The 14,683-nt window shown below is 38.1% G+C and overlaps 1 protein-coding gene across 1 annotated transcript in view; it reads right to left on the bottom strand.

The window, feature by feature from the left end:
- smtnb (smoothelin b) overlaps positions 1-14,683 on the bottom strand; it is a 78,187-nt gene that overhangs the window by 43,438 nt on the left and 20,066 nt on the right. The window contains exon 6 of the mRNA XM_082171709.1: positions 1,890-1,959. Coding sequence (XP_082027835.1) covers positions 1,890-1,959 — 70 coding nt within the window. The remainder of the gene's footprint in view (positions 1-1,889; positions 1,960-14,683) is intronic.

Genomic DNA, 14,683 nt, shown 5'->3' with positions numbered 1-14,683 from the left:
TTTACAGAGTCAGGATATACTCCTAAAAAGGCCTTTTCAAAAGAATGTTTTCTTATTTTAAAGATTTATGATCGTCATGAATGTTAAATGGTACATTTACTATTCCAAAACAAATGAAATACGAAGTGCAAAAGTGATAGCTTGCAACTTCAACTATATATAGCATAAAAAACAAACGTTAATAGCAATCAGAAACACCCTTAAATGACCCTCTTCACTAAATTAAGAGTAAGTGAATATAAATGACACATCTTAGACATTTAACTGTGAGGGCTTTAGAATCTGGTCCAGTCAAGTGCTTAATTTGATTACCATCTTGTCTGCTTTGTTTACCACAAGTGATGTGGCAGGCAATGAAGTTAAGAGATCCAAACCCCAGACGCATTCTTCAGCTTCAGCACACAGAACGGCTCTCCACACTCTCAGACAAATGCTAGGCTATAAAATAGCGCATGTCAAACCCAACAAAGTCCTTCAATCATCTCTCTGGATAACCACATTTGTTTCAGCTGGTATGGAAAACAGGTATTACACATATGCACTGCATCTTTTGTTGAAAGAATAGCTCACCTAAAAATTCAACGAACTCCAAAAATGACACAAAAAGGACTAGTTCATCGGACTCTATAAGTATTAGATTGTTAGATTAACTATACGTATATTAAGTATTCCATCCACGTTTTCATGTATATTGTATAAACTCAAACCCAAATAGGATTTGTATGGAAGCCCATTTCTGCCACACAAGATTTTATTTTTTATTTTTCAAAATTATGAAGTATTAAGTGTGATTTACAGTACTTACTCAATTTTGACGTCAATCATTATTGTCATAATTTTGACTTTTGACACTTTTGCTTTCTCTCATTATGGCAAAATATGTCACAATTTTTACTTTTTCGTCTTTATCATAATTATGACTCAATTTCAACTTCTCAATTATGATTAGTGTCTTCATTTTGACCTTTTTTCTCATAATTATGACTTTATCTCATTGACATTATCTCATTTTCAACTCACAATTTTGACTTTTCTTATAATGACTTAGTACTTCATAATTTAGACTTTTTATTACATAATTATGAATTGTCTTAATTCTGATTTTTTTTTTTATAATCATGATTGATTATCTCATAAACATCTCCTTTACCCAGGAATAAATAATTGCCTGAAAGAAATATGTGACTTATTCCTTTAACATTTAATATTAAGAAGATTACCCCAATTTAACCTACTTTTAGTTAAAAGCCTGAAATACCACAGTATTACCATCTGACATCATCACTCTTCCACCACACAGTATAGTATAGTATCTTCTAAGGGAAATGCCAGACAAGAAATTATTTTTGGATAAAGCAGCAAAAACATTCAAACAAAGACAGTCTCCCTTTATCTGATCTCTAAATGTCTTCAACTCAAAATGTGTTTAAGTCTCTGACCCAAATCTTCAAAACACTTGCAAGACAAAAGCCTGCCTCCTCCCCCAGTCTCTTCCCTGTCCTGTCCAAACCCCAAACTTCCTTTGTCTCCATCTGAACAACAAACAGTGGCTTCCCAAAATGTCTAATTCCTGCACTCATTAAGGCCGTCTTTGCTTGGCCCTGCTCTCACCCTGGCCAAAATTACTGGGTTGAGCAGCTGAGTAAGGACCACTAACACCACAAATGTCAGGGTCACAGGAAAGGAGTTTTACTTCAACAGACTGTGTGTCTAAATATAGGGTTGACCTGGTGGGGGGGGGGGGGGGGGAGATGAAAGTATGTTTGGCAGACATAAATGAGCTTTATATCTCTACGGGCGCTGAAAAGCCGTAGTCTACCTTGGTGTTGAGCGTTTCTAGAATTTTGTCAGATTGTATTAAAGTGAATGTTTTGTGTGATTTAACTTGCCTTCTCTGTGGTTCTCAATTCTCTCTGATTGGCTGATGAGCTCTTCTGCCTTGATGTTATCCTGTCCGCCCTGCAAAATATAAACAAACAAATTCATATTCTTCTGAAGTCCCATTCAATGACAAAATCATACAGACTCGGAGACCAAGATAAATGTGGCCACAAATTTTGCACAAAATTGCAGTTCAATAGAAATTCAACCATCAGAACCGATTTGGGATTGATTTGGGCTCTACCAAGCAAGACAGAACAACTCATTGGTTAGTAAACAGTAGAGCTGCACAATTCTGGATATATATATATATTGGTTTGTTTGTTTGTTTAAAATAGGTCACGATTCTAAATAGACCGCTATACAAAACAGTATATTTAAAAATATATGTAATTAATTTAAATTAATTGTTTTTTTAAAACTCTTGAATGAATGATTCACACTCCAAAAAAAAAAAAGGTACAAAAGCTGTCACTGGGATGGTATCCCCTTTAAAAAAGTTCTCATTATGTAACATTTAGGTACTAATATGTACACTTTTGGTACCAATATGTACCTTTAAGGTACTGATATGCACTCTTTGAGTATAAAGGCGTAGCTTTGGAAAGGGTTCTGCACTAGTGACAGCTTTTGTACCTTGACTCGCTCATAAAGACTTCACTTGATTCATTACTGGATGACTCAGCGTTTTTGAACGAATCTCTTGAATGAATGATTCAATGAATCAGTCTCCACTTTGCTTAAGTACAATAATATTGCGGTTACAAGCTGTGTACAGTTTAAACTACCTTGTTAAATTACTCCACTAACAGGAGCTGCTGTTATGTTCTCACACTGCTACTCTCTTCTGAACTCTTCCCTCAGTTCATTAAAGCTCCAGAAAGGGTTGCCAGATATTATTTTAAAAAAGCAAAACATGCCTCAATATAATAAACAGACTTGGCAAAACTGTACCTGGGGAACTGATATAAACTACTAGTATTACCAATATCCTAAAAAATTGAAATGGCAGGATGTGTAATTTATTATGAATACAATAGTTGAAAATTAAATATTTAGATAGCCTATTATAAATTGATTTAAGTAATACAATAACATTAGACAGAAAAAAATATTAATAACTTTATTTAGAGTTTAATTACTAATATCAATCAATTTGGGGCACAGGTTTTTCCTCATATATGAGGAGGAAAATAAATTTATTTAAATTCAAATCATAATTTAGGATCAAATCTAAAATCAAATCTAGGCATACATCAAAACGAAATATGATTCAAAACTGAGAATTGATTTTTTAACGGAATCGTGAGATTCCAAAAGCAGATCATTTCAATTTTAAGCAGCCGATGCTCGTTCAAGTGCAATATATATATATATATATATATATATATATATATATATATATATATATAAGAGTATAAATAAATACAAATAATTCCCTCGAACACGTGAACCAGACTGAAGCTTTAAGTCTCTGAGTTTGTCTGCAAGTTGTAAAGGCGGCTGAAGGGACTAAGATGTTTATTGTTAGCTTAACGCTGTGGACTTTAAGTCTTTCTGGCTTAATGGTGATTGTAACAGGATTAACAGTTATATGGTACAATAAAGAGCAAACCGTAGTTAATCAGCAGCCCAACACAAACAGAAATAATCAGGCCTTACATGAGGTCATGTGTCTGAGTGTGTCTTTGTTTTAGACCAGCTGAAGTCTTGAGGGAAACATTTAAACATAACATATGTAAATTACCATTTTGTCCCGCAGTAAAGCTGCGAGATTTTACTTGCAAACAAACAGCAAAGGATCATTTTTCTGTCTGTAAAAAACAGATATAAAACACTGCTTAGCCAGCAGTCGCATCCATCTTTCCACACTATAATTACAAGATGCCTGCCATGAAAACACATGAGAAATGGCTTTTTCTGAAGTTCGGATAAAGGTTGCCGTTAAAGAGACATTTCACCCCAAAATAAAGATGATTCTGTGAACTGAAGCGGTCTCAACTTTTAGCCTGTTCCGCACACAAAGCTGTCGCATGGCTTTTACACACTTTGGTTAGAGTGCCCGAGTTGCATGAGTAATTTTTATTGTAGTTTTTTGTCCTGTAGGAGCTTGAAAGGTCCAGTGATAAGCTTTTTCCATGATGAAAGTAAATGGGGACTGGGGCTTTCAAGCTCCTAAAGGACAAAAAAGTACAATAAAGGTTGTTCATGCAACTCTCCCTCCACAGACGATGTTATGTTGTAAGTCACACAAGAGTGAGAAAACATACGAGTGATTTTTATTTCTGAGTGAACACTGATTTCAAGCCTCTATACACTCAATGTGGTTGATCTTTCGGGACAGGTTTAATCTAGTAATCACGCTGCAGAAGTTTCGGATAAACTGAAGGCGCGTTTCCATTACGATTTTTTCTAAATGTCGACAAAAAACTATTGCGAAATGACGGCGTTTCCATTAACCGATGTTCTGCGACTAAAACTTAATTTTTTCCTCTCGCGATAAGTCATTCCAAAAATCTAGACGTATGTGTGTTATCCAATCATTAATGGCAAGGAAAGACCCTTATAGTTGTGAGCGGCACATATAAGGTGTTTCTCCCTCATTTCTGCCTCAAGGTCTTGATTGTGGCATTTCTTTGAGGTTTAGAATCCAGTATTCCTGTAATTCTTCTGTCTTTTATGAATTTAATAAAGAACTTTGTCTCGTATTCGGTCCAAACACACCGCATCATCTACGTCAGGTGACCTGTAAACGCGCAAAAACTGTTTCCATTGCAGTTTTGCGAAATATTTATTTTTCAAATAGCCTGAAAAACCTCCTCATGTGAGCGGAAAAACTTTTTTTGCGATAAATGTTTTTTTGTGTGAAATTGACGTGTTTCCGTTGGGCGTATTTTCAATTTGCGCAATTTGAAGGGAAATGGAGACACGGCTTGAGACTCTCACGAGATCTCTGCTTCTCTCTTCCTGCATGAAAAACATTTCTCCCCAAATGCCACATAAAGCTTTACATCTTCTAAATTGCCCAATTTTGAGGTAGCTGAGTGCACAAAGCTCATAAGATCTAGTGTGTGTGAAGCATTTTCCATGAGCGTCTGGATAAGTCTGGTGAACCACACACACCCTTAACTCATGATGAGTGAAATACAGTAGCAGGGCCCGTCATTTTGGCTCCAACACACACACACACACACACACACACACACACACACACACACGGTAAAATGATGAGATGAAGAGATCATACATCACATTCACTGAATATCCAACAAAGACTGGGAGCTTTACTGCAAATCTACAGGTCCGTTTCCCTTTGTCTCGCTCAAACAATCCGAGGGAAATTTCATTTTGCACTTTTAGATTTATTTAAATATTTTAGTTTCCTATGTTTATTATACATATACATATAATAGACACTACAGTTCGAATGTTTGAGGTCAATCTTTTTTTTTCATTTTTTTTTTTTTCAGCAAGGATGAATTAAGTTGATCAAAAGTGACAGTAAATTATTTCTATTTCAAATTAATGCTGTTCTTTTGAACTTTCTATTCATCCAAGAATGCTGGAAAAAAAATGATCATAGTTTCCACAAACATATTAAGCCGCACATCTATTTTCAACATTGATTATAATCATAAATGTTTCTTGAGCATCAAACCATCATATTAGAATGATTTCTGAAGGATCATGTGACACTGAAGACTGGAGTAATGAAGCTGAACATTCAGCTTTGATCACAGAAATAAATTACACTTAACTATATATTCCCATAAAAAACTGCTATTTTCAATTGTAAAAATATTGTACTATTTTACTGTGTTTTTGATCAAATAAATGATCCCTTGATTAGCAGAAATCTTACCAACCCCACATGTGTGTGTGTGTGTGTGTGTGACATATACACACACACACACACACATATACACACATACATACATACACTATATATATACATACATACATACATACACACACTATATATTATATATATATATATATATATATATATATATATATATATATATATATATATATATATATATAATATATACATTCTTAAAATGTAGTTCATAATTAAAATGTTATGAATACTGTGAATTAATTAAAATGTAAAATTTATGCCATTTAATCCATATTAATAAAACAATGAAGTGGAAACTTATGGCAACAGCACAATATTTATAGTAACACATGATAAAACCCTTCATGAAAGAGCCGTTTACCTTCTTCTGGAGTTCCTGTATGAAGCTCTCAATCCACACGTGTGAACGGCACATAAAATACAGCACTCAGTCACTGAGCTCCGGCTACCGTGTACACACACACACACACACACACACATAATCACACTGGCCACTCCCCCTTCTTCCTGACCACTCCCACTATCTTCCTCTCCACATCCCACCCATCCTGGTTAACTCACGTCTCTTGCCTCTCATTATATTGCAGGTCAACAGATAAACCGCAGCCATGGACCCTCAGATTCAAACTTTGAACCTTCATGTGTCATAAAAATAAATCTAAAACTATCAAAATAATCATTTGTATTCAGGGAATCTATTTTTTATTACAACAACTTATATTGTTGTACTTATATTAACTTATATTAACATATTCAGAGCTTTATAAACAGTCTCTATATCTAATAATAAATGTAAAAGTTCATATACTGTGTGTATATGCTCATATATGTTCATATAACATATACTTCATATGCTATACTGAAAACTCCAGAGTCAAAATCAGCGTCACACTTCCAACACTGGAGTCCCATGATTCCCAAAGCCAATCTCTGTACACAGGAAAAGATGTCAAACTGAGATATAACAAAACGAAGCAAACAAAACATGAAAGCACAAACGCACAGACCTCATGTCACAGAAGGAAAACATGAGGGAATCACTCAGACAACACACAGGAAAAACATTCATACTCGGGAACAAAAGGAAAACACTGTATACAAAGCAGATGTAAATGTCAAGACTGAACAAGAGGCCATTCTTCTATTCAGGACGGTTTTTGAACACATTTTATCTGTCATTTGTGGCACTGTATTGCCACTGTTAAATATGAAAGATAAGGCCAATAAAAGTAATTAAATCTGTTTTTTACTGTTATCTTTATTCTCTTTCAAGTATGAAAATACTAAAAATATTAAATCAAAGCTAGTTTTATTATATTATGTTATATTAAAACAATATTTCCTCACTTAAAGCTATTGTTCATCTACAGAAGACTTAAGAATTCACGTCGCATCTTTTGCGTTCTCAAGTTTGTTATTTTAAAGGTAGACGGTCTTGCTTTGTGACGCGCTCGTTTAAAAAAAATCTCAACTTCGCAAGTGCACAGCAGGTCATGTGACAAGAACCAACCAATCAGCTTCACCCTTTCCACAACAACATTAAAAGCTCCGCGTAGATTGAGGAACGGCTGAACAGGGTCATATTCGTTTCTCTCCTCCATAAATAAATCTAGATCTAAAATCTAAAACTTCCTCGTAGTGAACACACGTCATGTGATCGGCCCTCTAGGATACAGTGCATGAACTGCTTCTATGATGATTCTGATGTGTACTTTTGCTTAATTATTTCCCCACTTTCATTATAATAAAAAGGAGCAGCGTGAACACACACCGCCGTTTGAGTTCCACATAGGGAGAGTCAAACAGGTTTTAGGGCTGCACAATTAATTGAATAAATAATCAAGACTGTGATTACCGCTGTGATTCATGTGATGATTACAGTAATGACAACCGGTCCCAATTAGCTTTCATTAGTTTGACTCATTGTGATGAACAGACGCGTGTTTTATGTTTCACTTCAGTTTATAGTGACACGCAGAGAAACAGCTGACAATATCTGCATCTACACTAACATTTTTATTATTTTTTTGCCTCATTCATTCATTCATAAAGCTGGATATCTCCATCCAGTCTGAAAAGTGTTATGCCTGTAAAGTCTATTCCGGCGCAGTATATTTTGTAACGTCCTAAAACAAATGGTAATGCCATGTTGGTAGATTAGCACCTGTAGAATTTCCTTTAGTTGAAAGCCCAGATAAAAGTAAAAAGCTACTATTTTGTGTAGATCCATGTCCGAGGCAGTTCGACTTCACGAACACATTTCTTTACACACACACTAGTGATGCTCCGATCAGCATTTTTGGGGCCGATCACCGATTACCGATCACCAAAATCATGATCTGCCGATTGCCGATCACTGCCGATCACAGAATGGAAATATGCTAGAGTCAAGAAAATCTTGAAGAACCACCAATATTTATTTAATTGTAGTTAGAAAACAAGATAACATAAGGCTACTGTAGGCCACCTTTTCCAAATAAGGCACAGTATAATTTTTCAAAACAAAGAGGGGTCAGGCAGACTACAATGGATGTAGTTGAGGAACTACATCAGATCCAAAAAATAAAATAATGACAATGACATTTGAGGTTATTAAAACAGTAAGTCCCGCCCCTCGACTGCCAAAAATAAAAGTGTTCGAGCGAGCAAAATCAGCAGGCGAGAGGAGATCAAGCGCGAGAGTGTGGGGAATGATCATGCGCGCGCGCGAGGGCAGAGATGTCATGCGCCCGCGCAGGGTTTGAATGAGCTCGCGAGTTCCCGTTTCCTCGCGCGTAGATCTGTTATCCTCTCGCGAATGTCATTTACCGCGCGCGCCAGCATCAGTTGTGCGCTCGTTTATAATTGCCATTGAATTGCCGTCATAGGAGAACTCATTTTGCCACTGTTAAGCAAGCTCTGCTCTGCTGTTGTGTTGCCGCGCATGCTGAAAAGTTGCGCGAGTTATTTACGTCACGTGATCGGCTTTTTTGATCGGCGCTTTTGGGGGTTGCCGATCAAGCTATTTTTTGCCAATATCGGCCGATCATGATCGGCGGCCGATCAATCGGAGCATCACTAACACACACACACACACACACACACACACACGTGAGTAATGAATTGGAAACACTCGCTCTGCGCCAGTGGATGCGCACCGTTATGAATGCTTGTGCGACAATGTGAAACAACGGCAAGCACACACACAACTTCTATGGAAGACTGTATTCTCGAAATGTGTCGACTTTATTCTTGTAATTTTAGATTTTTTTTTTTTTTACAGATTTTTTATTAAATTTTTTCTTACAGATTTTTTATTTAATTTTTCCGTTGCGGTTCAGAGCTTCCGTAGGTTTTAGGGCTGCATAATTAATTGAATAAATAATTGAACAAATAATCAAGACTGTGATTACTGCTGTGATTCATGTGATGATTACAGCTTAAGTAATGACAACCGTTCCCAATTAGCTAGTTTGACTCATTGTGATGAACAGATGCGTGTTTTATATTTCACTTCAGTTTATAGTGACACGCAGAGAACCGGCTGACAATATCTGCGATATTTAACTTCTTTTTTTTTTTACACAATTTTTTTTAGTAAACAAAAAAAAAATTTTATAAAAAATTTTTATTTAAAGGACAAGTTCGGTATTTTACACTTAAAGCCCTGTTTTCAGATCGTTTCTGATGAAATAGAACGGTTAAGATTGAAATTTGGACACATGCTGCTGGCCCGAGAATTTTCGGTTTCTGTGGTAGCACCCCCCCACCACCCCCACAATGGCTGCATAGGTGCACTGGAACAATCCTTCCTAAAACGCATTAAACTTTCGTTTACAAAGACGTGAAACTCACCGAGTGGTCAGGGGTGTTCACTGATTTGCTCACACAAAAATCGCTGCAAAAGATGCTTTCCAACAGGTTTTATCGTAGTTTTTGACCAACTTCATTGACTTGTATTGGATGTGCTGTGAGGTCCGGTATTACTCCGCCGCCGGGCTGGAGTGTCTATTATTCAAGCTCTCAACGGAAGAATGTACGGGTGTGAGGCGTTTGGAAAAATAGGTCCACAGTTTTACAACGAATGGTAAAACACCAGTTGGAAAGCATCTTTTGCAGCGATTTTTGTGTGAGCATATCAGTGAACACCCCTGACCACTCTGTGAGTTTCACGTCTTTGTAAACGAAAGTTTAATGCGTTTTAGGAAGGATTGTTCCAGTGCACCTATGCAGCCATTGTGGGTGTGGTGGGGGGGTGCTACCACAGAAACCGAAAATTCTCGGGCCAGCAGCATGTGTCCAAATTTCAATCTTAACCGTTCTATTTCATCAGAAACGATCTTAGTGCAGCAGATTAGTAAAAAAATCGTTCACTTTGGTATAGAAGCATGAAATTTGGCACAGATACTCTCTAAGGGCCACTATTTTGGAAAAAGGCGTTGGCCACTCAAAAATTCAATATGGCGGCCATTTTTCAAAATGGCCGCCATTGCTATTCAATGCTTATTATATCAATTATTCAAACAGTGATCCAAGCATAACATTTTATACAAATACTCTCTAAAGGACATGTTAATAGAAAAAGATGCTTGTCCCTCAAAAATTCAAGATGGCCGCCATTTTTAAAGATGGCCACCGTTCCTGTCGAATATTAATTATTTCAAGTGTTCAAATGGTGATGCAAGCATAAAATTAGGCAGAAATACTCTTCAAGGAACACTCTTTTGGAAAAAGGTATGTGCCACTCAAAAATTCAGGATGGACACCATTTTCAAGATGGCCACCATTTCTGTCAAATAGTCATAATGTCTGCTTTGTCTGCCTCCTCTCCTTTGACCTGTCCAGCTTAGTTAAACTTGCCAGGGATATAAAATCCCCACCGGCATAGGTCTCAGGTTCATTGGAGTACACAAGCCTCTCCACCACGGCAAGGTGTAGTCCACAGAGAGGAAGTGCCACTGTTAGAAAAAGGATACGCTGCTGGTACAGGTTGCACATACAGTGGGGAGAACAAGTATTTGATACACTGCTGATTTTGAAGGTTTTCCTACTTACAAAGCATGTAGAGGTCTGTAATTTTTATCATAGGTACACTGAAACTGTGAGAGACGGAATCTAAATCCAGAAAATCACATTGTATGATTTTTAAATAATTAATTTGCATTTTATTGCATGACATAAGTATTTGATCACCTACCAACCAGTAAGAATTCCGGCTCTCACAGACCTGTTAGTTTTTCTTTAAGAAGCCCTCCTGTTCTCCACTCATTACCTGTATTAACTGCACCTGTTTGAACTTGTTACCTGTATAAAAGACACCTGTCCACACACTCAATCAAACAGACTCCAACCTCTCCACAATGGCCAAGACCAGAGAGCTGTGTAATGGGCTACAGGACAATAGGCAAGCAGCTTGGTGAGAAGGCAACAACTGTTGGCACAATTATTAGAAAATGGAAGAAGTTCAAGATGACGGTCAATCTCCCTCGGTCTGGGGCACCATGCAAGATCTCACCTCGTGGGGCATCAATGATCATGAGGAAGGTGAGGGATCAGCCCAGAACTACACGGCAGGTCAATGACCTGAAGAGAGCTGGGACCACAGTCTCTAAGAAAACCATTAGTAACACACTACGCCATCATGGATTAAAATCCTACAGCGCACACAAGGTCCCCCTGCTCAAGCCAGTGCATGTCCAGGCCCATCTGAAGTTTGCCAATGACCATCTGGATGATCCAGAGGAGGAATGGGAGAAGGTCATGTGGTCTGATGAGACAAAAATAGAGCTTTTTGGTCTAAACTCCACTTGCCGTGTTTGGAGGAAGAAGGAGGATGAGTACAACCCCAAGAACACCATCCCAACCGTGAAGCATGGAGGTGGAAACATCATTCTTTGGGGATACTTTTCTGCAAAGGGGACAGGACGACTGCACCGTATTGAGGGGAGGATGGATGGGGCCATGTATCGCGAGATCTTGGCCAACAACCTCCTTCCCTCAGTAAGAGCATTGAAGATAGGTTGTGGCTGGGTCTTCCAGCATGACAACGACCTGAAACACACAGCCAAGGCAATTAAGGAGTGCCTCTGTAAGAAGCATCTCAAGGTCCTGGAGTGGCCTAGCCAGTCTCCAGACCTGAACCCAATAAAAAATCTTTGGAGGGAGCTGAAAGTCTGTATTGCCCAGCGACAGCCCCGAAACCTGAAGGATCTGGAGAAGGTCTGGAGGAGTGTGCCAAAATCCCTGCTGCAGCGTGTGCAAACCTGGTCAAGAACTACAGGAAACGAATGATCTCTGTAATTGCAAACAAAGGTTTCTGTACCAAATATTAAGTTCTGCTTTTCTGATGTATCAAATACTTATGTCTTGCAATAAAATGCAAATTAATTACTTAAATCATACAATGTGATTTTCTGGATTTTTGTTTTAGATTCCGTCACTCACAGTTGAAGAATACATATGATAAAAATTACAGACTTCTACATGCTTTGTAAGTGGGAAAACCTGCAAAATCAGCAGTGTATCAAATACTTGTTCTCCCCACTGTATCTGCGAGACGGAAGGCGGAAGGACCATCAGAATTGAGACTGGTTTCAACAATATAGGTGACCAGTTCAGAAAGAGCCATAGGAAAGATGGCTGGTTGAATCGTTTCACTCTGTGACTCTTTCTCAAGCCTTCTGAGGTTTCTCTCTGTTGTAAAGATGAATGAGACGCAAATTATGGTATTTCAGCTCCTGTGCAATGGCATCAGCACCACTTAGTTGAGACAATAATTTAGCATCATTCAGTGTTTGTGCACATTCATGTAGTCTGTCATTCAGTTGCAGTGTCATTACCTGACGTAGGTCAGATTCAGGAGATATGTTATCACAAAGAAAGCAAACCTGATCATCTAGACTTTTCTGCATCATGGTTCTGCGATGCTTTGTTTGGCCTTCATCTATCTCACTACATTGAGCATCGGATTGTTGCTTCTGGGCACGAAGTAACTTTGTGTTGTTGAACCGAAGTCGACAATTGTAGTGATACTTCGCTTGGTTCCTTCTCAAAGCTTCTATACCACCACCTTCATCCAGTCGTTCCAGGTCCAGGGTCATTGGCATTTTGTTCATCTTGTGTAAGAGTGGAATGTTGGTGGCAATCATTTTATAGCCATCATGTTGAGAAACATGATGGGTAGGTGGTGATTGGAGGGGTTCCTTTGTGTCTGTCTGACAAAGACAACATTTCTTCCAATCAGTTGGCCTCTTGGCTGACATGGGATTTTCATTTGCCATTTTGGGGGTTTGTTGTCTGATTAAGGCCGAGGGGTTATCCTTTCACCACCTCAATCATAGACATAGTACACATTCAGGTATGGGATACAACTAGGTACGGGTCACCTACACCTAGCCCGATCATTCATCCAGTGCCATTTAAGTCCCGTGTGATCTGTACACCTTCCAGGTAAGCATACATGAACAAGTCATGTATTGCCCCGCTTACCCTTGGCTCGGCTCTCCCGCGCTGGCACAACCTGTCAATTCAGGTGCGGCTATCTAACTACTATTACTAGCTAATTGATGAGGGGCTGGTAGACAGCATTTGGGACACTAAACTTAGCTATACTATTACTACTAGTCAAGAACTACAGTGTAAGTAAAACTAGATCAGCTGACACTGAACCCCATGCTGAGTTCCACAGCAGTTAAGTCACCAGTGTGCCCTGGTTGTGTAATGACGTTCACTATATTAAACAAAACCTTCCTTAACACATTAAATTGAGCTCTGACAGAAATGGTGGCCATCTTGAAAATGGTCACCATCTTGAATTTGAGCGGCACACACCTTTTTCCATGATAATGTTCCTTGAAGAATATTTGTACCAAATTTCATGATAGCAGCACCATTTGAAAAAAAGATGTAAGGATTCAAGAGAAATGGCGGCCATCTTGAAAACTGGTAGCCATCTTGAATTTTTGAGGGACAAGCACCGTTTTCCAAAAAAACATTCTGAAGAGAGTATTTTCACAAAATGTTATGCCTACATCACTGTTTTAACAATTGACATAATGAGCATTTTACAGAAATAGCGGCCATCTTGAAAAAATGGCCGCCATGTTGAATTTTTCGGTGGCCAACGCCTTTTTCCCAAAAAGTGACCCTTAGAGAGTATCTGTGCCAAATTTCATGCTTCTATACCAATTTGAACGATTCTCTTGAAATATGCCATTAATCTGCTGCACTATCTGTAAACAGGGCTTTAAGTGTAAAATACCGAACTTGTCCTTTAAGTGTCTTCTGTTTTCATTTAAAAACTGTAAGAACTGAGAGAACAACAGATGCAAATATAACAGGGTCTTGTACAACAAGAACATTGGATTAAAGGGTCATTTTGATCTGAGTAAAAAGAATCTTGCGAACGGCATATTATTTGCACTAAGCGACACTTTGCGTGTTGCCATTGAACTGAGCATCAGCTGAAAGAAGATGGGTGGGAAGTTTTGCATTAAATTTCAAATGTTGATGATGGCAAACTCATTGTTACATATCCTGTGACATGACAATAACCTGTGCCATATTACCATAGGAGGCTTTTTTCCCTCATTGAAAAGCTGCTATGAAGATATGATACACTATAAGTGAAGATATGATCACACTGGATCTCCTTATACAGAAGTGTCTTTCTTTCCCATTGCTAAAACACGTCACATTTGGTTACCTGTTATTTTCAGTGAGCGTACTAGGCATTCAGTTGGATATGGGTAATATTACAGACAAGTATGAACTGATACACAGATAAGCGTGCTGATGTTTACTCAAAAGTCTCCCTGAGATAATGCCTGAGAAAGAGCAATGGAAAGAGGAGTAACTTGAGGACAGAGAAATGAAATAAATATGAGTAGGAGTGGAGAGGGACAAGGGTAGATTAAGGTGAAGGAAGCAGCACATTTTTAACATTCTCCACATTTCAGTCAG

This window comes from Leuciscus leuciscus, assembly GCF_965113295.1.
Source record: "Leuciscus leuciscus genome assembly, chromosome: 5".
NCBI classification, from domain to species: domain Eukaryota; kingdom Metazoa; phylum Chordata; class Actinopteri; order Cypriniformes; family Leuciscidae; genus Leuciscus; species Leuciscus leuciscus.
Note: the sequence above shows the minus strand (reverse complement) of the source record. Positions and strands in the feature narration are given on the sequence as shown.